This window comes from Rhyacophila brunnea, unplaced genomic scaffold (assembly GCF_057557595.1).
Source record: "Rhyacophila brunnea isolate RB1 unplaced genomic scaffold, BYU_Rbru_1.0 scaffold_21, whole genome shotgun sequence".
Lineage (NCBI taxonomy): Eukaryota > Metazoa > Arthropoda > Insecta > Trichoptera > Rhyacophilidae > Rhyacophila > Rhyacophila brunnea.
Window position 1 is genome coordinate 32386921 of NW_028232871.1, and position 23840 is coordinate 32410760.

General features: G+C 35.6%; 1 protein-coding gene across 2 annotated transcripts in view; it reads right to left on the minus strand.

Moving 5' to 3' along the window:
- The window catches only part of sdt (MAGUK p55 family member stardust), a 299466-nt gene that overhangs the window by 181569 nt on the left and 94057 nt on the right, over positions 1 to 23840 (minus strand). For both annotated transcript variants that reach the window (XM_085948727.1, XM_085948728.1), the window contains one exon: positions 17982 to 18115. In XM_085948727.1, the coding sequence (XP_085804853.1) occupies positions 17982 to 18115 (134 nt within the window). The remainder of the gene's footprint in view (positions 1 to 17981; positions 18116 to 23840) is intronic.

Genomic DNA, 23840 nt, shown 5'->3' on the forward strand with positions numbered 1-23840 from the left:
CCGTACACGCGTCTGTTAACCCAAATACACGAATATAATAATAATTGGTACAAGTCGGTTATGGCCATAGAGGTATTAAATAAAAAGAGGGGCAAACAATCGGCTTTCTCATACAACTGAATGAAGCAGGCCAACAATAGCCGACAAGTTACGAGAAATAGCGACGCGATAAAAAAAATGCAGGGCATCATGGAGGATTTACTTTGGTCATTATAACGTACCCATATAATATAATGTTAACGTGGAAATTTTGCCGCAAATTGATTACCAGCCTGCCTCACCTTAGCTTTTTCACCACACTTGCCTGCTTCACCATACTTTCATATAACCTGCCGCCCCTAGGTTATGGCCTATGGGCAATACAGCGGCAAAAACATTTTGAAAATATCCGATATACTGGATTATACGCGCCTTTAGAACGCGTCTGAATATATTTTTTTTGCTTGTTTAGAGCTAAAACTACTAAAATACTAAAGCATTTCTTAGCGGTAATCAAGGTACTGAACTACGATTCCAGCGCATCTATTCTATACACAAGACTGCTTTCGGCCTTTACAGCAGCTAACTAGTGTAGGAAAGTAGCGAAATATTAACACTTATTGTAATAATTACAATAAGTTAGCCGTCTGAACTGTCAAAACTGTATATTTCACTCTAAAATGTATCACGGCAAAGAGAGGTGCTGTTAAAACATAGCACTTATTGTAACACTTACAACTAACTTGTTGTAATTGTTACAATAAATGACGATACTTTCCTACATAGCGGCCGAAAGCAGTCTTGTCCATATAATAGATGCGCTGGGATTATTGTTGAACAGCCTGCGGCGCCCCTGTGTTTTGATCTTGGCGCACAGTTTGAATACCGCTGCAATGATTAACCCATCGATATGAATCTTCTCATATTGCGAACGAAAGAACGATAAAAACAAACGGTCTTGATAATAATTAATTACTAGAGCTGTAAAAACAAAAATGAATTTATTCTGCGGTAACGATATAAAATCGACGATTATCGGTGGCTTTAAGATGCTATCTGAAAAAGGGGCTCATTTGTTATTATTAGGGGCAGAAGAAACGGTAATAAAAGCAACCCTTTGGTGTGGGGTAGTATCAACACCACTATATTCCCTTATTGATTTAACATCACTTACTAAAGAGCTTCTCGTACGCCATCATTGATATCTTTTAACATTTAAACAAAACATTATATGGATATTAAACATACACTTGTCTTGCAGACAGCTTAGCATCCTAGCGATATAGTGGTGGATTTTAATATAATTGTGAAGTAAATCTAAAAAAATATATATGCGTTGATGGGGCGGTAGTTTTTTCTTTGGAATGGACTTTCAATGACCTCAAACAGTTTGACATTTCCTTGATTTGTCACTAAAGAGCATACATAAGTGAAACGGAAAATCATTAACTCAGTCGATATTCATCAGACGCGGTTCGTCACGCAACCGCTTTGGACGTCAAAGTATAAGTATAGTTTTTTTTGTAATGGCGGCATAAAGATATATTGTTATATCGTGTAAAGATACGAAAAATCGTTATGCCTGTACTCGAAAAAGAAAACATGTCAATGAATATATTATTAGATATTATTACTAATATAATAATAAACATAACACTAAATGGACGCATGTTGAACGGTTATGACAAATTATGTTCCGTGCGGAACGCCTCATTAGCTCATTGAAGTTAAAGTCCCTCCACCAAACCCGCCCCGTACCACCCTCGGTCTTAATCGAGAGTATCACGGGACCCATCAATTGGTGATGTGAAGCATCTAAGAATTGGCCTGGGAGTGTCCTGGGAGAAGATGCCCAAGACTTAGATTGCTACGCTCAAAGTGAGCTCTGACTGAGTTTACTCTAATGCAAAGTGCCAGGGAGAGAAAAATCACATGGAAATTACTAAAAAGAAAATGAACCTACTTGTTTATTAAATTAAAGAACGAAGCTAATCATACAGGCAGCAAAATTTATGTGAAGAGATCTTCACGCCCGTAGTAAGACGCCGCAAATTTTTTGAAAGCAGGATAATTGGCCTTAGTAGCAACCAGGTCGGACGGGCCGATGGGTCCAACAGCTGGTTGGACCGACCTGAGCATTTCCTCCCGTTCGGAGCACATACTCAGACACTCCCATAGGATGTGGTTGGCATCCTGTATTTCCCCTCCACATGGACATGTCGGACGGCTTACAAGTCCAAGCTCGAAGAGCTTGCCAGCGAATCCACCATGACCAGTCACAAATTGACTGGTTTAATGGTCTGGAGTCAGATATTTGGTTATCTCCATTCGCCACTGTATGTCTGGAAAAAACGTATATGTGTGCCGGCCCTTGGTCGATTCGTCCCACTTTCGCTGCCAGGTCTTAATGGCCGCGTTGAGCGACATGAGTCTAATTCTGCGCCTCAATAATGCTACTCCTTCGCCAGCTAGCCGAGGGGGGGGGGACGAGGTGAAAATCACCAACGTCGGCCTCCTCGCCCTTGAGGAGCAATATTGAAGCGCCGCTGACCTGAATATGCAGGTCAAGTGGGAGAATGCCGGCCAGGACCGAGAGCGCGTCAGTTGAGGTAGTACGGTAGGCCTTGGTAATGGACAGAAGCGCGATGCGCTGTCCTCTTAAAAGAGAGATTCTAAGTTTGACACTTTTGGGAATGCGCGGGCACCAAGCACTGGCGGCATAAGCCGCGATTCCCATAAAAATGGCGCCGTAGGCAATCTTGAGCGCCCTTACTTTTAAGCCCCATCATTCACCAGCCATGCGGCCGATCCTCTGGAAGGCCACCCCAGCCTTGTGGACTTGGGTTTCGGCATGGTGTAGGAAATTTAACATTGTGTCCATTTTGACGCCTAGTTAGGTGACGATCTTCGACACTTTCACTCTCGTGTCACCGAATCGGACTGTGGGTAGTCTCGAACAGCTAAGTCGTCTCGGTCCTTTGGGGACAATGGCTTCTGTCTTGGAAGGTGCGAATGATAGTCTAGTTAATCTACCCCAAGCCTCAATTGACGCTAAAGCTTCGCCAACGGTGCTCTCAATCTTCGCCCTGCTGTCGGCCTCGACCAGCAGCAGCGCATCGTCTGCGTAGGCAATGACAGTACAGTCGGTTGGAAGCGGAATTCTAAGGAGATCGTCGAAGAGTACGTTCCAGAGAAGGGGCCCGAGGACTGAGCCCTGGGGACATCCCATGCTGGTGTTCCTCTTTATTGTGGTTGAACCAACTCGAAACTCGATCGGTCTATTGGTGAAATAACTTTGAATTGACGCGAACAAATTTCCTGGTAGTCTCTTCAGCCGGAGCTTTCGAAGTATAAGATGCCAAGACGCACTATCAAACGCACCTGCAATGTCCAGGAAAACTCCTAGGACGTATTTACGGCGAGAATTTTCAGCAATGGCAATCACGTTCCTTATGGCGTCGACTGTTGATTTGCCTCTTCTGAATCCAAATTGCTTATCGGAAAGTGGCGAGTGTGTCTCCAGGTGGGCTTCAATCGTGTGGGTGGGCTTCAATCCTATGATGGGCTTCAATCCTGTGGGTGGGCTTCAATCCTGTGTGGGCTTCAATCCTGTGCACAGGATTGAAGCCCCTCATTAGCTCAATCCGCGCGTCACATAACTCCGTAACTACCTACGATCTTTTTAGAACATACTGAGGTAGCCTTACACGATTTGTAAGTCGTTACGGCCAATGTACATTTTAGAGTCATACGCGTAGTCGTTTTACGTATGTAACTATGTAAAATTTAGTCTTTGATTACATCATTATCGTAAAAACAATAAAGGTTACTCGGTGCGGGACGGAACGTTCATCTTGAAACCAAGTGTTGATAAAGCAATGCATAAACTTGAGAGGAATATAATAAGCTTGGAAAGGACTTCGTCTAGCAGTGGATTGATCCAACCTGATGATGATAATGGCGATATAAATAGGATATGTAGATATATTATCAACAATTTTGATAAATATAGCAATTCATATGGACAAGAATACAATTAACTAAGAAAGGCCTTCATATAGCAGTGGATTGATCCAGGTTGATGAGGATTATGACGTTATAAAAAGATAGGGTATCTGTATAATATCACCGATTTTGATAAATATAGCAATTTATATGACAGAAAGGATGAGTATCAAGTTGGGGAGGCCTTTATCCAGCAGTGGATTGGCCCAGGTTGATGATGATAAGGGCGATAAAAATAGGTAAACATAAAATATTAAAAAAAATATATAAATATGTATATCAATTCGACCGACAGGAGTAGAATCAGATTGCGGAGCCCTTCATCCCGTTGTGGATTGATATAAATAAATATGTAGATATTATATAATATCACCCGTTGTTAATTGTTATAGGATGTCTTTTACATAGTAATTAATATCAGATTATTTAATAAAATAAATATTTAAATTTGGCACATTCTATGGAAATTTATAACCTCAAATATTATTAGGTAACTATTCAATAAAAAGTAGTGTGTGAACAGCCGTAAAGAAGTATTTAAAAAAATCAAATTTCGAATATTACCTACGTTCTCTATGGTAATAAATCCAGAGAAGGCGCTGTCTAAATATATTTACATAGTGAATTGTATCAAGTTTATAGTTTTCTCACCGGAAAAAAATTATGTTCGCCAATGCGTACATAGGATATTTGATTTGAAACAATTGGTTCTATCTGTCAATAAAGAATAAAAAGTTATATCTAACAAAAAAGCCATTTTGTTAGATGTCAACAGGAATATTGTGAAAGTGTGCGGTGTGTTATAAAATGTAGATTTTAAACATCGTGTTTCTTATCATCATTTAGTTTCATATTGTGTCAAAATCAAAACAAATCAAATCAGACAATTCGCAAGCGCACAAGTCGAAGTGAAAATGCTAAAAAAAAACAAAAAACTGGTGTTTAAATAAGAAATAAGTGTGTTTTCCAAAATATTTTAGGATAATAATTATATGTGTAGATAATTTGAAAACATCCCATGTTGATTGATACCCATTAGAAAAAATCTTTTTGTTTTCTTAATACGACAACCGACAGATATATTATTATGCTTACAAAACACCTCAGATATATACTTACTTGCACCTGTAACCACTGGATTTGCGCCAATATACTTTTCTAATTAAGCTACGGGCATCTTACGTAATTACAACGAATTCAACTAATACTTATTATATGAAATGCTATCAAATTGCGTTAATAATATTGGCTATCGATTTTTGAATTCTAAATCAAGGTATGTATCAATTAAATGTCTTAATTAATAACCAACTTCTGGATATTAGTTAATTTGATACTTTCTGCAGTGTTTTAGAAGAGGCTATTGACATATAACTAAAATAGACGAAACGTCATAAAAATAAAGGCGGCAGCATTTTTTTATATTCTATATTCTAGCACTACAACAGTGGACCACAAAAATAGTTAACGTAAGAATTCAAATTGTCCGAATAAAACATATTACCAGAAAATTTATCTTTACTGATTGTGGTCCAATAAGGTCATAAAACTGGACATCAACCAATACTACTAAATTAAATTTAAAATACATAGGTTGCATAGACAATTATAGATAGGTGCACTATAATAACAATAAAAGATTAAAACAAAACAGTGAGAAAGATGTAAAATTAAATGATATACGTTTGTACATAATATTATATAAAAAATATATTTATAAAACATTTAATATATTAGATTTCCCCTGATTATAGCACAGATTGCCATAGAACATAATATCTCCTCCAATCTCCTGGATATCTCAATATTACACAAAACAGCGACTGCATTACCCCTTTGGGTCCCCAGGGTCGAATTAATGTCTTGAAACCAAGGGGACAGCCAATATAACTTGTTGACATTGTTGGCTTTGTAAGACAGTTAGACTCAGCTGAAAGAGCTGCTGAACCTGACGATTCAACTGATTTATTCAGGAGGCCGCGAGAGTAGGTATGTATTTTTAAATAAATTCCTTGGTACGTCATAATATATATAAAATAAAAACTATTTTATCACAATATTTAGATACTAAAAACCTTTGCCTCCCTGATCGGGCCGTACTAGTTGACAGAATCTGTCTAATCTATTAGTTTTGATTGCTGTTATTGGGTGATTACAGGATTTTGTAACCATCGAAATAATGACCTGGATGGCCCCAAAAAAGGCCCAGCGGCATTCGGGTCACTGTGACTATTTTTTGCCAATATATTGAGGGGCTATATTCCTGCCAGTCTCACCTCCCTTCCTCGGAAGACCACTACCCTCATACATTTTTTGTAAAATAATACTGGACTTCAGTAGCATCCCAAGCCACCTATCTATGTATCTCAGCATGGGGAGCCCGGCGTGGCGGGTTGACCAGATAAGTGAGATCAACACGCATCACAAATTTGCTCTAATCGTAAAAAAGAGTCCCAAGCTTCAAGGATATTAATAATTAAAAATATGTGATTGTGCGATATAATTTTTGATTGTGTGTCGATGCTCGACAACTCTATAAATTCAAGTACGTGAAAAAATACAAAAAATCGTTAAAAATACACTGAATACCCTCGAACACCATTTGAAAAACGCTATTGTTGAGTGTCGTATTGCCTTTAACCTTAGCAATAAGAGGGGGGGCGCTTATGGCGCTTATGGGGGCCATGGGGGGATGGCAAAGATCCTGCCCCGGGAGCCCGCTGACTGTGTTTTTTTCATATTTTTTTGAGAAACTTGTTCGATTAACATTTAAAATGGTTATTTAAAATGTACCTACCTAATAATAAAAAAATACTCTATTCGTGTCATTTGGGTAATGCATTAAATTTAATTTTGTAATTACAAGTAATAAATTGTCGTCAGTAGAAGTATAGTTAAATAGTTTTAAAACAGGTACATAATGTAATGAAAATCAGTTTCAATCCTTTTCATTCTTTCTCTAACCGCTTTAATCCAATAATTTCCTATCCTGTGGGTCTATTCTATACTTATCGAACACTAAATTGATAAATTGTATCAAACTTAGGGTAGGTTTGTATCAAAATATTAGCACTTATTGTAACAATTACACGAAGCCGGTTTTTATTGTTGCAATAAGTGCGATATTTTAACAGCAGCAAGATAGGTGCTGTTAAAATATAGCACTTATTGCAACAATAAAAACCGGCTTCGTGTAATTGTTACAATAAGTGCTAATATTTTGATACAAACCTACCCTAAGTTTGATAATATTTTTCACTTTATCACTTTAGCGGTCGATAAGCATAGAATAGACCCACTGGTTTAAATAAATGATGCCCCATGCAAAATTGACTTCCACAGTTGAGTGAATTGTTTCATAGGTACTGCAAAAGATAGTAACAGTACATTTAACATTTTAATGGGGCGAAAGTTCAGATGGCAGCATTACAATCCATAAATCACCGCAGAAAACTTTTAATCAGAGCTTTTCATTGTTGGTATGGGTCGAGCTTTGAAATATGTATAAGATCGTGGCGAAAGATTTCAAAAGTTGATAAGTAGTAAGTAGATGGTATACATTTAGAAGTACCTATTAATTGTTTGTAGAACGAAATGACAAACCGTTACTAAAATTACATCAAACTCGGCATATTGTGATTATAAAATTTACAGATAAATGATTATCAATAATTATTTTTACAGCACCCGGATGGGTTCATGCTAAAACTTGCAAGACATTTGTATACGAGAATTGTCGAAACAGTGGCTCTCGTATGCGGCAAGCAAAATAACTATGAATTGTTATTCTTTCAGTGTGTTACAGTCGTTAGCTCTTATCTAATAGGCAGTTTTCCCTGCTGAAAATTATTGATTAAACACAGTCTACCATCCCCATACCTGATTTGTCAAATCGCCTCTGGGCAGAAATGAATTCAAGAAATATTGAGGCCAAGATCAGGCCACAGTATGTGTAAAGATTTGATGTTGCCATGGGGAGAAAGATTTGAAGCCCTATGGTAAATTTGATGTTCAAAAAAACAATTTACGTAGCGGTATAATGCCCCAAATTTAAACGACACAGATCACCTACAGCAGCGACTTGCTGATGTCTTTGAGAGCGTCGGGGAAGTAAAATGTACGTTGGTATTAAATAAGCGGAAGATCTCGGTGTAGCTGTGAAGATCTTTAATGCTTCGGCCACCAAGATAGATGCTTCGCTAGTGCTAAGCTAGACGCTATGCTTGTCTACTAAAAACACTACTGCCACATTGCACGCTACGTGCTTAGGTACAAATTCATTTGACATTTGGGAGCGCTCAAGTCAACAACGATATCACTCTTAAAACTAACCAGAAAGCTACTTCTCACAAAGAATTTAAGTTTGAAATTTTGAAGTCTCAAATTCGAATTTGTTGGGTGCATAATGTCAATTCATCTCGAAGTAGGTATTCTTGGAGAGTTTCAACTTCTCTACAAAGATTTCGGAAATACGATGAAGTTTTTTAGTTTTTTGAGGATGAACCAGGAAACATTTGACGTATTGTTGGGCAAATTAAAAGAGATATTACAAAAGGTTGATACGCATTTCAGATGTTCTATAACAACCGAGAAACAACTTGTTGTAACATTAAGGTAAGGTAAATCTTTTTGCATCTCTCTGCCTCGCAATATTTTTTCGTCTATGGGCACAATACGGCCCATACGTCATTATTCATAACCTCAAAATATACGGTGTTTGACGTTTGTCATACTGAAGAAATAATCTAAACCTCCATCTTGCAAAATCACTAGGTGACACAATAAAATTAACCAACACGTTTGTTCGCCGGGAGACTCACTAGGTGACTAATAATCACTCATTGAAAGGTGTGGTCATTGCGATAGTATAGTGTGCGTTCGTTCGCTAAGATATGTCACATAGTACGTAGCCACCAAGCAAGGCACCTACCTATGTGGCCTTAGCCTAACAGAATTGAAGAAGACCTGAACAATGGAACCACTCAGAGGTGAAAAGGCGAAATGACCGTGAGTCAGACTCAAAAGACTTGGTGACAATATAAAAAAATACCTGTCACTAGACAGGTTAAAAAAAATAACTTTCAAAATAGAAAACAATAAATTCAGATAAGTTATTTAACATAATTAGTCTTACGTGCCCACACAGGAGCAATGATTGGAATATGTTATTGGGATAACTAATCGTTTTGCATAACAATGAAATTGGGCAATAAAAAGTACGTAGAAAATATCCAACTAAAACACTACGTGGGAGTGAGTTAATTTGAGATTAATTTAAAATAGTCGATAATCGTGGATGGAATCAACGGTGAGTGTTTCTGTATCCAATTATAATGAGCGGTTAAGCTTGATCGGAATTTATTATCTCATTACTGCTTTTAGATATGTATGACTGATGATCTCTGTGGGATGTGCTTCTAGTTACCTCATCGGCGTTTAAGGCTATCGTATGGTCGTGCAAGGTAGGGCATACAAGCAACTTGGCACGATAGAAAAAATGCAGCCAAATAATATTCTTTAGGATTTTTCGTACATCATTGTACTTGTTCAATGAATAATGCAAAATGTTAAGGAAAGAAACACTCTTTATTTGGAACAACTTTGAGGTTGTAAATTATAATTATTATTCATAATTTGAAGAAATCCTGACGTCGTCTAGGAATCAAATTTAATATTAGTAATGCATTGAATGAACTCTTTTTTAACATTCTTTAGAGCAGGGTTTCCCAAACTTTTTCTTCAATGGAACACTTCGCAAACCCGGAAATTTTAACGGAACACTTAGTTTATTTTGTAGGTTATTTTTTAGCGCAGCTAACCGATCTGCCAATTTTGGAAACTGTCGTTAAACTGGCAAGATTTCAGCCGGTCAGTTAAAAACAATATACCCCATCTTTTTCATGCGCACGGTGTGAGAAAAGATGATCCTCCGTCTGTACCTCGATCATGGCCCCCACATCCCGAAGCGGGCCCCCAGGCTAGGATCTTTGGCGGGCCCCCTACTTATCACTAAGATTAAAGGCAATGTCACGATCTACAGTTACATATTCCAAATGACAAAATTCCAAGTTAAGAGGGGGTTTTAAGAGATTTTTTTGTATTTTTAATACACCCACTTTTATGTTGTTATGCACAATAATGGACATGTCAAATATCGACAATAATCAAAAATAGTAAGTACCTATGGCAAAACTACATATTATTAAATGGTAGGATGCTTGAAGCGAAACAGCGCCGTAGTCGAAATTTTTTTACTATTAGTGCATGTTTGTGATGTGTGTTCATATCACTTGGCTGGTCGATTTCTCACACCGGGCCCCCCGTAAGACCGGACCCCCAGGCTAGAGGCCTGTCAGCCCCCCCCTTGTGGGAACCATGACCTATCTAGATACTTGACGTCATAAACATTGATGGAGATTGATCATCACTCGCCTTGCAATATAAAGTAGATTCTTTAATTATTTTAGTTTTACTTATTTTACTTCTACTTAGAAGATCTTTAAATGTGTTGCAGTGTATAAAACCTTTCTAAATGCTCGCGGAACACCTATTCAGGTTCGGCGGAACACTGGTGTTCCGCGGAACATACTTTGGGAAACCCTGCTTTAGAGGTTCAGAGAGTATTGTAAAACCCACTAGTTAACTTCGTCGTAATTAGATAGGACACACATAGCTTGGTGGTCAGTGAAGATGAGCGCGATATACAAGGTATTATGTACCTACAACCACAACTATACATTTGAGGTGTTAATGCAAATTCTATTAATATTAGCGACAATATTATACTGTAATATTTTAAACCAATGCATTAACATACACAATTTGAATTATTAAATAATTAAAAAAAAATAGTTTATTAAATCATTAGCAAGTGCAAGTACGATATAGCTAAAATTTGGAGAGATACTGACGACGGTTAGTAATTGAAGTACATGTATAAACTCAAAAGCACACAATTTGTAAGCGTTTCGAGATGTAAGAACTACCTGTTAATTTGGTTGTAATTAGATAGGACGTACATGGCCCAATTTGTAAGGCATATCGACGCGAATCCAGTGGTTGCGGGTTGAGTCCAGCTGGGCCTCGTATTTTTTTCAAAAAGATTTTTTATATAAATGTTACGCCGATTGTGTGAAATTGCGAATTACATAAAATCGGCAAAATTTTGCATATTTCATGAAAAATGCAAGCCCGTTGTATTATTCATGAATTAGGCAAAATATCTGCCGAGTGCGTGAATTCGGCAGTCATTTTTCTGCCTAGTTCATACATTGGGCAAATTAGATAGTAGCGCTACGGTGGTGTTTTTTGCAACTAAACCAAATGTGTCAAATGCTCATGCATTGGCCAAAATAGATGGTCGCGCTCCGGTGTGTGTTTTGCAACAAATCAAACTAACCAAATGTGTCAAACGTCATTGATTATATAAAAATATACCAATCAATAACTACAATGACGTTCATATCCATTTACTATGCAAATACGCAATTTCACACATTCGGTGTAACATATATCTAAGATCATTTTTAATCATATGGTATAATAATGTTTGATGAAATTGTTCGCAGGTTAATGCAGTGTTGGAGTAGGTACTATTGGTATCTTGAAAAATGTGAGGTCCAATAATTCCAAATTTTTTGACCAGTGTAATCCCTGCAATTACATAATTGAATAAGAGAATATTGAAGTTAATGTCTCCACCATACCACCGACGCCCCGCACCACACCTGATCTTAATCATACGTATCACGGGACCATACATTTGGGTATGAATCATCAGTATTTTTTTATAACTGGGAATATCTCAGAAACAGTTACCCAATAATGAGATCACCATCCACTCTAGTGTGCTTTGAGTGAATTTACATGACTTTAATTTAAGAGTGTCCATGGTAAAGAGGAGCACAAAGAAGCGAAATTGAAACTACCGAACAACCTAAGTTTATAAATCTTCACGTTAACAGTATGACGACATAAATTTTCTAAATACAACAAAATTGGACTTTATGGCGAGCAAATCGGACGGTACGATGGGCCCAACATGCGTAAGCTCTAACAAATTTAAGATAGAATAATATGCGAATTAATTTTATTGAAAATCTTAAATAAAACTGGATAGGACACATAAACCGATGAAGAGACAAATCTAGTTATCCGGTGGTACTTAACGGCCCACATGCTCAGCGTAGGTCAAAATGGAGATTTTATGCTATTTTCAAAGCAATACTACCTTATTCTTAGGTCAATAATTATTATAAAGCAAACATTATTCGTAGAATGTTTATCACATATGAATGGTCAAAAACATAGCTTATAATCAATATCTTTAGAATTATCTTGAAATGTGTAAATCTTGCCCATTTTTTCAATAATAAAATGCCTCTTGTCAAATTTGGGATCACAAAGATTATAAAATATATTTTTTTATCGTAAATATATCACTATACAATGTTAACATTAATTTTACTAATGGTTTTGTAAATGTGTTTAAAAATTAATAAATCCAAAAAATATTTACACCACTGCACATGGATGTACCGAAATATGACTATATTCTAAAATATTAGAGCGAGAGGTTTAAAAGAATACTATTTTATGTAATAAAAATACTTTATGCAGTCATCAAACGTTTAAAATAAATATAAAGGATAATAAGGCTTCAAAATTATATAAATAGATTATCTACAACGTTTAAGAAATGTCCAGGATCGTGCTTTGAAAACAGCATAAAATCTCCATTTTGACCTACACAGCGCACGTCCCCCCTTAAGAGATACAAACCTTTCGAAAGAAGCCGATTAATTAATAAACGACATGGTTAAGTTCAATCGTCGATAAAAATGTCGTTAAAAATGAAAACTTGTAGTTACAGTTACAGTATGGTCGACTGGTCGACATTATCATTATAAATCCAAAAGGTTTTTGTACCTACTTCCGAAATATCCGGAAATAAGATATAAAATCTGCCACATCAGGTGCACATTTTTAAGGATGTTTGCATATTTTCCTGTTCCGTTTTATCTGTGGATTTGTTATTTACTCAAGAATAATTTGTTCAAATATTAGACCTTTCAAAGTATTTTGATAAGTCACTAGCTGAGAACAGTACCCACTTATTATAAAAATAAATTTGAACGTTTATTTGTTGATTTCGGAACGTAATCAAAATGAATCAGTTCAATAAAATAATTATGCATTACCCATTAAATCACAATGCACTAAGTGAGGGGAAGAGAGAAATGATAAAAAAATAATAATTAAAATGATGAATGAAAGATAAAAACGTTGCGATTAATTGAGGTGGATATTGACGCTATTAAATCGATTGATTTGTAATACCGACCTTAGTTTTTCACGTTAAAACTTTCGCAAATACTTGCAATTACAATTACTTAATTGTAGGTAGGTAAATAAAAAGCTTCAATTATTATTTTTGCTTCTATGCGAAACATATTAGTATACAAAATGCAAGTAGGCAGGTAAATACATTGTTTTTCGATTAATGGTTATTGGCAAAGCAGCCGATTGAATCATTGCACTGGGCTAAACACTGTGTTATTTTTTACTGATCGCGAGTTTTAAACTAGCACCCACGGCATCAGAGATAAACACTCCGGGACTAATATTCACCGTAAGACAAAATTTAAGATTTTATTAGAGTCAACGAAATATAAAAATTACACCCCAGCTTGGAAATGAATTGAGTTGATTAACACATTTGAAGATAATTCTAAAGATACTAATTATAAGCTATGTCTTTAACCATTCAAGTGTGATAAACATCCTACGAATAATGATTGCTTTATAATAATTATTGACCTAAGAATAAGGTAGTGATTTTTTGAAATACGCCAATTCTTTTGGCATTCCCCAGTGGTTAAGCTACAACATACGGCCGTAGCCATAAATTGACAAACTATAATTGAAGTAGGGAGTAAAATGATGTTAACGCGCGCGTTTGAACATGTACCGTTAAAAAAATCGGTTAGGTACATGTTCAAACACGCGCGTTAACATGATCTTACTCCCTACTTCAATTTTAGATTGTCAATTTATGGCTACGGCCGTATGTTGTAGCTTAACCACTGGGGGATGACAAAAGAAATGGCGTATTTCAAAAAAACACTACCTTATTCTTAGGTCAATAATTATTATAAAGCAATCATTATTCATAGGATGTTTATCACACTTGAATGGTCAAAGACATAGCTTATGAGTAGTATCTTTAGAATTATCTTCAAATGTGTTAATCTTGCCGATTTTTTGAATAATAAAATGCCTAATTCTTGTCAAATTTGGGATCACAGAGATTATCATTTTAATTTTTTATCGTAAATATTTTACTAAAATTATCTCGCCATAAATTATACTAATGGTTTTATAAATCCGTCTAAAAATTAATAAACGTAAACAATCTTAACACCACTGCAGAGTTATGTACCGAAATATGACTATATTCTAAAACATTAGAGCGAGAGGTTGAAAAGAATACTATTTTATGTAATAAAAATACTTTTTGCAGTCATCAAATGTTAAAAATAAATATAAAGGATAACAAGGCTTTAAAATTATATAAATAGATTAGATAGACAACGTTTAAGGTATGACCAGGATCATGCTTTGAAAAAAGAACAAAAGCTCCATTTTGACCAACGCTGAGCATGTCCCCCCTTAATTAAAAATCCTATAAACCCTTTGATGGATCTGACTACAACATTTGTAAGTATACAAAAAAATATAACGCAAGCGACGAGTTAACCACGTGAAATCGAATACCTACCTACGAAGTAACTCTTGTTTTGTGGATTCGAAAAATACATAGTGCTGGAAGATCACGAATATACTGGCTTCGTGTCATCCAAAAATTCTGAAGATTAAGAGTTATTAAAGAAAGAGAATGGAAAGGATGAGTTTGCTCGAGTCGACAAAAAGTAGCGCCACAAAATAGAAGAATAGTTTTCAAAAACAATAGGAAAAAATCTACTAAATGAGTTTGCGCTTTTGTAAAAAAAACACCCATTCACAAAAATAGCAGGGAAGTACTTTTGATTCGTCGGCAGTCTGTTCTTACTGAGACTAGTCCCTAACGAATATAAATACAATGAGTATTTCAAAATGATGTCATCACTGCGATACGATTTGATTTCCATTTGATAAAACATAGATTTTACACAAGAGACTATAACAATATGTATTATATTCGGTAAGTATTAATATATATTATAAACATGAGTAAAAATACCTGAATGTATTACCTATATATTATATTATACTCCTCTGGTAACATGGCAACACTGGGTCATTGTTTTGATGCCTCGTTTCGAAATGGAAGACGGAAAGAAATTAACTAACAAAATCATTGATTGTAGAATACGAAAAATATTAAATGCTATATTATAATGCTCGCCAACCAGATTGAAAAATATTAATAAAATTGAGACTGGAAATATATTATACAAATGTTCAAGTCAACATACATACTGAATGTATTAATAGTGAGTATCTAATGTGTATACTACGGGTTTTTTCAAACAATTTAAATTTCAACTTTACTTGGTAATAAGGTCTTCATGTTTTTTATTGTATTCTTATATACACGGTAATTAACCGTCTAATTTCAGTGAATTTTGAATATTTAAAATATATATACATACGTCATTTGTTCTTTTCAACACTACAACAAACCACTAGGTTCAATGACAGTAATGTAGTGGAATAGAAGTGTAATTAGTAATAGAATATAAATAATTACAAACAACCTTTGAGAAAATCACATAAATACATTGTGACCTCACCGAGTACGAACCCGAAATCCCCGGATGAAAGGCCAGCGCCTTACACACTGGACTCTAAGAACCACCTCTATTTGTTATTAGTGTGCATTTCTCAATGGTGAGTTCACATAGTGCCTGAAGATGCTGGTAGACGAAATCCGGTTCACAAAATGGAAGACAAAATGAAATAGAAGAGAACAAAACTTAAATCAATTATATTTTAAATTCAAATTCCATCAAATACCCTCGGTCGGTAGTAATATTTTTTTTTAAATAAAACTTAACTTTTATAAAATATTTTATAGATAATAAGTCCAAAAAACGTAATTTTGAGATAATCGTGTTTTAATATTTTAGTTTTAAAATGATACATGTCAGAATTTATCAAATTGAAACGTATGGTCAATCGCCAGTTTTAAATGGAAACAATTCGAAATGGACCTGTACAAAGCTGGTTTTGTTTGAAAGTTTGTAAAATTTCATATGGGTTTTTGGCTCTCAAGGTCTATCTAAATTATTTTTTTCGAATTGTTTCTGTACAAAACCGACAAGAGCTCATTTTTACGAGTATTTTGATACCAATATCGGGAAATGTCGAATTTTTGACTTGTTACCGTTCAATACTGGGTCATCGCTATGATAAGGGATTGCATTACAAAAATAAGCAATTGAGATAGGTTGCTTTTTTATTATGTTTGTGTATGTATAATTGTAAATTTATTCCCCCTTTAATCCCGGATCCAATTCTTGAAATCAAATCGTATTGAAGTGATTTCATCATTTTTTCAAATATCAGTGTATATGTGTTAGCGAAATCACTCACCGAGTCGTATCTGTCAGTCGGTGCGAATAAATCTTGCATGCACGACTCGGAGAGTATTTTAAAAAGAAAAATATTACTTCGTTTCATTATTCATTGTTAGATATACTTGATTGTTACAGTGCGGGAAGCAAGATGACCGTCAAATTCAGCCAAGTCCATTGTAGCGGTGAATGAAATAATAATAAAAAGAATGGCAACACTTTTATAACGACTCATCGTCTTTGATCGGAGATATGAAATTCTAGAATTAAAACTGGTCCATTTAAACAGTCTTATAATTTAATGTAGTGTTTTCTAAATTTCGCACAGTTTTAGAGGAAGTTTTTTAATACATTAATTACTCTTTGTTCTACATCAGCGAAAATGGGCGTCGTAAAACTGAAGTTATTGGAGAACAAGAAACGCAGAGGTGTCTTGGCTTGACATGGAATTTGGGAAAGCGACCACGTAAATAGACACACGAAAGGACGTCTAGTACCGTCAGTAGTCTTCCCAATATGGTTCATCGAAAACGGCTGGACGGTTTTGAGGTGTGGTGCGCGACGAAGATGCTCCGAATCCCATGGATAGACTAATAAAGAAGCTGCACGTTTGGACGAGACAATATTGTGCATTGGCCTGATCGCACATTCACATCAGAACTCGCCTCGTGTGCCTCACAGCCATAAATCAAACCTTCCGAGACCGGCGACCCAGTGTTGCATGTCACGACGTCGCATATCTATCTATCGACACTCGCGCGTAATCTCCCGAAACGTCAAAATATACTCTGGCTAGACGTCAAACGCCATTACGCAAATATGTCATCAGATGCGCAAACAGCGATTTTTATGTATTGGTACCGCAGAAATTTAAGGCGAAAGTATTGGATTCATCCGTCAATTAAGCATATATCGATGCACAGTGCATCCTGATGTCTAGATAAGAATGGCTAATGACCGACGAGAGCGGTTTGCGCAAGCTAGCTCATATCGGCAGGGCCGATGTCGACAAGTAGGTTAAATCGCATGCGACTTGTCGATTTGCAACAGCGAGATGTTTTTTTTCAAACAAACAGTCGCATGCGACCAATCTGCGGACCTACATTTGGCAACGTGTGTTTTGTGAATAACGATGAAGTCACATCGACGTTTACGACATGTTGCTAAGAAGGCGAGTTCTGATGTGAGAGCCGGCTAAGAAATCATATCGACTGCAATACTTATGGTCATAAATTAAAACATGATTAAAACTGTCAGTAATGTTGCAACTCTCTTCCGCGCACACATACGAATGAATGGCTAACGGCGAAGACCCGCAACATTTTATAATATCTTCGTCGTGCGGCCCGCGTCGAGGGAGATTAGTCGCATGTGACATCGACATTCTCTTTTGTACCAATCAATAATAATTGTCTTTACCTGGACAGAGAGTTGGGACATGTCCACCGGGGTGATTCTCTTGAGAGCGGAGAGTCTCTCCAGTCGCTCGCGAGCCTGCTGCTCAACAGCGATGACGAACGCATCTTGGACGATGTTTTGGCCAAGATCTACCGCTGGAAGAAAAAGAGAAACAACATCAGTTTATTTAGTCATAGAGACATACAATATGTATTTATTAACAAGCTCATTGTGAATATTATTATCCATGGAGAGTTTTGTGCTTGTACATAATACATATTTTTTTTCCGACCATGCCCGATCCTAATAGGATCACATGGGCCTCCACAGACTAGATGTCTGTATTAACAGATATTGTTTTTTTACGAGAAATGGATATCAGCCACTTGCTCAACCTATTGGGTCCCTACCCTGACTCACACAAATTGAAAAACAATATGTGTACTTGCCAGACCCAGGATTCGAACCTGGGACCCACGGCGTGATAGTCCAACGCTTAGGCCGCGCGGCCACCGTGGGTGTTAATAAATTACATAAAACACATAATAAATTCACCCAAACTATGAAGGAAGAAAGTATAGAGGGGACACTCTTTTATTTATTACTAGCTGAAGTACCCGGCTTCGCACAGGGTCGCTTCGTGGTTATATTTATCTTAGATATTTAAAAAATAATAAGAGGTAATTATTTTTTTAATATTAAAATATCTGTGTAATACAATATATCAATATGAAAATAATTCTAATAGGAGTAAAGGTCAAACAAAAGAACACTAAATTAAAATCGAATCCAAAATACGCAAACGTTATTAATGTTATTAATATGCACTAACAAACCAAAATTGGATTAAACGAACTTTGTATTTTATATAATACTAATTTAGAAACCTTTGCAGGTGTGCGCACAACAACTTACAAAAATTTCATTGCAATCAGATGAATGGTATAAGAACGCATACGAATAGAAGAAGATAGAATAGATGAAAAAGAAGAAGAAATGGTTGCCTCAATTCAGAAACCTTGGCGGGCGTGAGCACAATACTTGATCAAAATTTCATTGCAATCGGATGAATGGTATAGGAACGCATACAAATAGAAGAAGAAGAAGATGGTTGTACTAATTCAAAAACCTTTGCGGGCGTGCGCACAACAACTGGTCAAAATGTCATCGCAATCGGATGAATAGTATAAGAACGCACACGAATAGAAGAAGATAGAATTGAAGAAAAAGATGAAGAAAATAGTTTTATCAATTCATTAACCTTTGCGGGCGTGAGCACAACACTTGATCAAAATTTCATTGCAATCGGATGAATGGTATAGGAACGCATACGAATAGAAGAAGATAGAATATAAGAAGAAGATGGTTGTACTAATTCAGAAACCTTTGCGGGTGTTATCTCAACAACTGACGAAGGTTTCATTGCAATCGGATGAATGGTATAGGAACCATACGAATAAAAGAAGATATAATGAAGAAGACGAAGAAAATGTTTGTACAAATTCATAAACCTTTGCGGGTGTTGGCACAACCACTGACGAAAGTTTCATCGCAATCGGATGAATGATATAGGGACCATACGAATAAAAGAAGAAATAATGAAGAAGAAGAAGAAGAAGAAGAAGATGGTTGTACTAATTCAGAAACCTTTACGGGTGTTACCACAACAACTTATGAAGGTTTCATAACAATCGGATGAATGATATAGGAACCATACGAATAAAAAAAGATAGAATGAAGAAAAAGAAGAAGATGGTTGTACTAATTCAGAAACCTTTACGGGTGTTACCACAACAACCGATGAAAGTTTCATCGCAATCGAATGAATGGTATAGGAACAATACGAATAAAAGAAGATAGAATGAAGAAGAAGAAGAAAATAATGATTTTTCTAATTTAGAAACCTTTATGGGTGTGCATACAACCACTTACCAAAATTTCATCGCAATCGGATGAATGGTATAGGAACCATACGAATAAAAGAAAATAGAATGAAGAAGAAGAAGAAGATGATGATTTTTCTAATTCAGAAACCTTCATGGGTATGCATACAACCACTTACCAAAATTTCATCGCAATCGGATGAATGGTATAGGAACGCATACGGGACAGACACACAGACAGACAGACAGACATTCATTTTTATATATTAGTATAGCCTATACTCTTCGCGAAAGTGCAAGCAATAAGTTGACAAAGTTTTATCGCAATCGGATGAACGGTATGGCAGTGCATTCAAAACGAACAAACAAACAAACAAACCCACAAACAAATATTATTTTTTACTAGCTGAAGTACCCGGCTTCGCACAGGGTCACTTCGTGGTTATATTTATCTTAGATATTTGAAAAATAATAAGAGTTAATTATTTTTTTAATATTAAAATATCTGTGTAATACAATATGGCAATATGAAAATAATTCTAATAGGAGTAAAGGTCAAACATAAGAACACTAAATTAAAATCGAATCCAAAATATGAAAACGTTATTAATGTTATTAATATGTAGTAAAAAAAAAAATCAAAATTGGATGGAACAAACAAACAACAAACTTTGTATTTTATATAATAATAATTTAGAAACCTTCGCAAGTGTGCGCACAACAACTGACAAAAGTTTCATCGCAATCGGATGAATGGTATAGGAACGCATACGAATATTAGAAGAAGATGATTTTCTAAATCAGAAATCTTCGTGGGCATGCGCATGACAACTCACCAAAGTTTCATTGCAATCGGATTAATGGTATAGGAATGCATACGAATAGAAGAAGAAGAAGATGGTTGTACTAATTCAAAAACCTTCGCGGGCGTGCGCACAACAACTGGTCAAAATTTCATCACAATCGGATGAATGGCATAAGAACGCATACAAATAGAAGAAGAAAAAGATGATTGTACTAATTCAGAAACCTTTGCGGGCAAGGGCACAACACTTGATCAAAATGTCATTGCAATCGGATGAATGGTATAGGAACGCATAAGAATAGAAGTAGAAGATGATTTTCTAATTCAGAAATCTTCGTGGGCATGCGCACTACAACTGGTCAAATTTTCATCGCAATTGGATGAATGGTATAAGAACGCATACGAATAGAAGAAGATAGAATGAAGAAGAGGAAGAAGATGATGATTTTTCTAATTCAGAAACCTCATGGATGTGCATACAACCACTTACCAAAATTTCATTGCAATCGGATGAATGGTATAGGAACCAAGGAAGAAGAAGAAGATAGTTGTACTAATTCAAAAACCATTGCGGGTGTTACCACAATAACTGACGAAGGTTTCATCGCAATTGGATGAATGGTATAGGGACCATACGAATAAAAGAATATAGAATGAAGAAGAAGAAGAAGAAGAAGAAGAAGATGGTTGTACTAATTCAGAAACCTTCGCGGGTGTTGGCACAATTATTGACGAAAATTTTATTGCAATCGGATGAATGGAATAGGAACGCATACGAATAGAAGAATATAGAATAGAAGAAAAATATGAAGAAAAAGATGATTGTACTAATTCAAAAACCATTGCGGGTGTTACCACAACAACTGACGAAAGTTTTATTGCAATCGGATGAATGGTATAGGGACCATACGAATAAAAGAAGAGAAAATGAAGAAGAAGAAGAAGAAGAAGATGGTTGTACTATTTCAGAAACCTTTGCGGGTGTTAACACAACAACTGACGAAGGTTTTATTGCAATCGGATGAATGGTATAGGGACCATACGAATAAAAGAAGATAAAATGAAGAAGAAGAAGAAGAAGAAGACAGTTGTACTATTTCAGAAACCTTTGCGGGTGTTAACACAACAACTGACGAAGGTTTCATCGCAATCGGATGAATGGTATAGGTACCATACGAATAAAAGAAGATAGAATGAAGAAGAAGAAGAAGATGATAATTTTTCTAATTCAAAAACCTTTATGGATGTGCATACAACCACTTACCAAAATTTCATTGCAATCGGATGAATGGTATAGGAACCATACGAATAAAAGAAAATAGAATGAAGAAGAAGAAGAAGTGAGGATTTTTCTAATTCAGAAACCTTCATGGATGTGCATACAACCCCTTACCAAAATTTCATTGCAATCGGATGAATGGTATAGAAACGCATACGGGACAGACAGACAGACATTCATTTTTATATATTAGTATAGCCTATACTCTTCCCGCAAGTGCAAGCAATAAGTTTACAAAGTTTTATCGCAATCGGATGAACGGTATGGCTGCGCATTAAATACGAACAAACAAACACACAAATATTAATTTTTATATATTAGATATATTAGATAATATATATTATGAGAGGGACTAAACAGAATATAACAAATAAGTAGGACATTCTTGTCCCGGCTAGACGCGTGTCCGGAATTTTGTACGTATTTATGGACAAAAATTCAAAGCGACCGAATGCAATGATCGTAATAAAACATGCAATACATTTTCTGATAATCATTTCGAAGTTGTACTGAATATTTATTTTTACCATGTCCGATACCAATAAGGTCATATAAGCCTTCAAAGAGTGGAGGTTTGTATTAACATATTTTTTGTTTTTACGAGAAATAGAATTATCTTAGCCACTTGCTCAACCTGTTAGGTCCATACTGTGACTCAAACACAAATTTAAAAAAAACAATATTTATTTGCCAGACACAGAATTCGAACCTGGAACCCACATTATAAGCCGCTTGGCCATCATCCCAGGAAAATATACCTACATGGTAAAGTTCTAGGTTTTTCTAAGTTAAAAACAACAACGACGTAAGTAATTCAAAATTATTGTGTGTAAAATGGTATTGATAAGAACTGTTTTGAGAATTGCTGGAGTGCGTTTCATATTGGAAAAAACTACCGGGTCACCGACTATTGCCAACTCCACCGGGTCTAGGATAATTTGGCGCCGGGACAACTGGACGCCACGCAATTCGGAAATAAATAGACGTTAGGTACTTTTTTAAAAAAATATTTAATATTACTATTTATATTTAAATTATTATATTATGATTTAATAGTTGATGAGGATTTAAATATTCACACGTAAATAATGATTTCATCGTGCATATGTTTAAGTTCCAACGCAGAGTTTTTTTATTTTTATATTAAGCCTTAGACATGGTAATTTTTCAATCAGCAATAAAAAAAACATTATTTTAAGAGTAAAATGAATTAAAACTACTAAGTAGTAGATAGAAACTGATTAAAATTCCTCGTCTACGTTATGTTTACGTGTCTACGACAGTGAGGCGTCCAATTGTCCTGGCGTCCAGTTGTCCCATTCCTAACTCCACCTGACATACGATCTGTGTACATCCGCTTTCCATGACGTTATAATTATAAGTGTCAGAAAAGATTTAATTACCCTAATTTCATCTCTCAAGACGTACATAGAAAGAACGGTTTTGAATATTTCCAACTAGATTGGAATTAAAAGAAAGTTTCCAAAAGCCTAGAATAACTCCTGTTAACACTATAAAGCACGCGGGGCAAAAAGAAGAAGAATTATTGGTAAAAGTAATTTTTAATATAATATTTAAAGTTATCAAGCCTGCTAAAATACGAGCACTAATAACTTAAATACGTTTGTTTCCTTAGCCTGATTTGAAGTCTGTTTTATACAGGCGATTAGGCAGTGTTTGCAGTAATGGAAAAACTTTTCCAATTCAAATTAGGCATAATGAATGAATTGCCAAAATTGGTGCAGCACCTAATCGATTAAAATTTTTAGATTAAAAAGTACACAATTCAAGAGAATTGAGCTGCTGTCTATTTACTGTATATATATAAAAATTAAAATTTATCCACACTTTCAACTATTAGAAGAAAAGTATGCATAAACACTATAAACAATACTTATCTCACTAAAAATGTG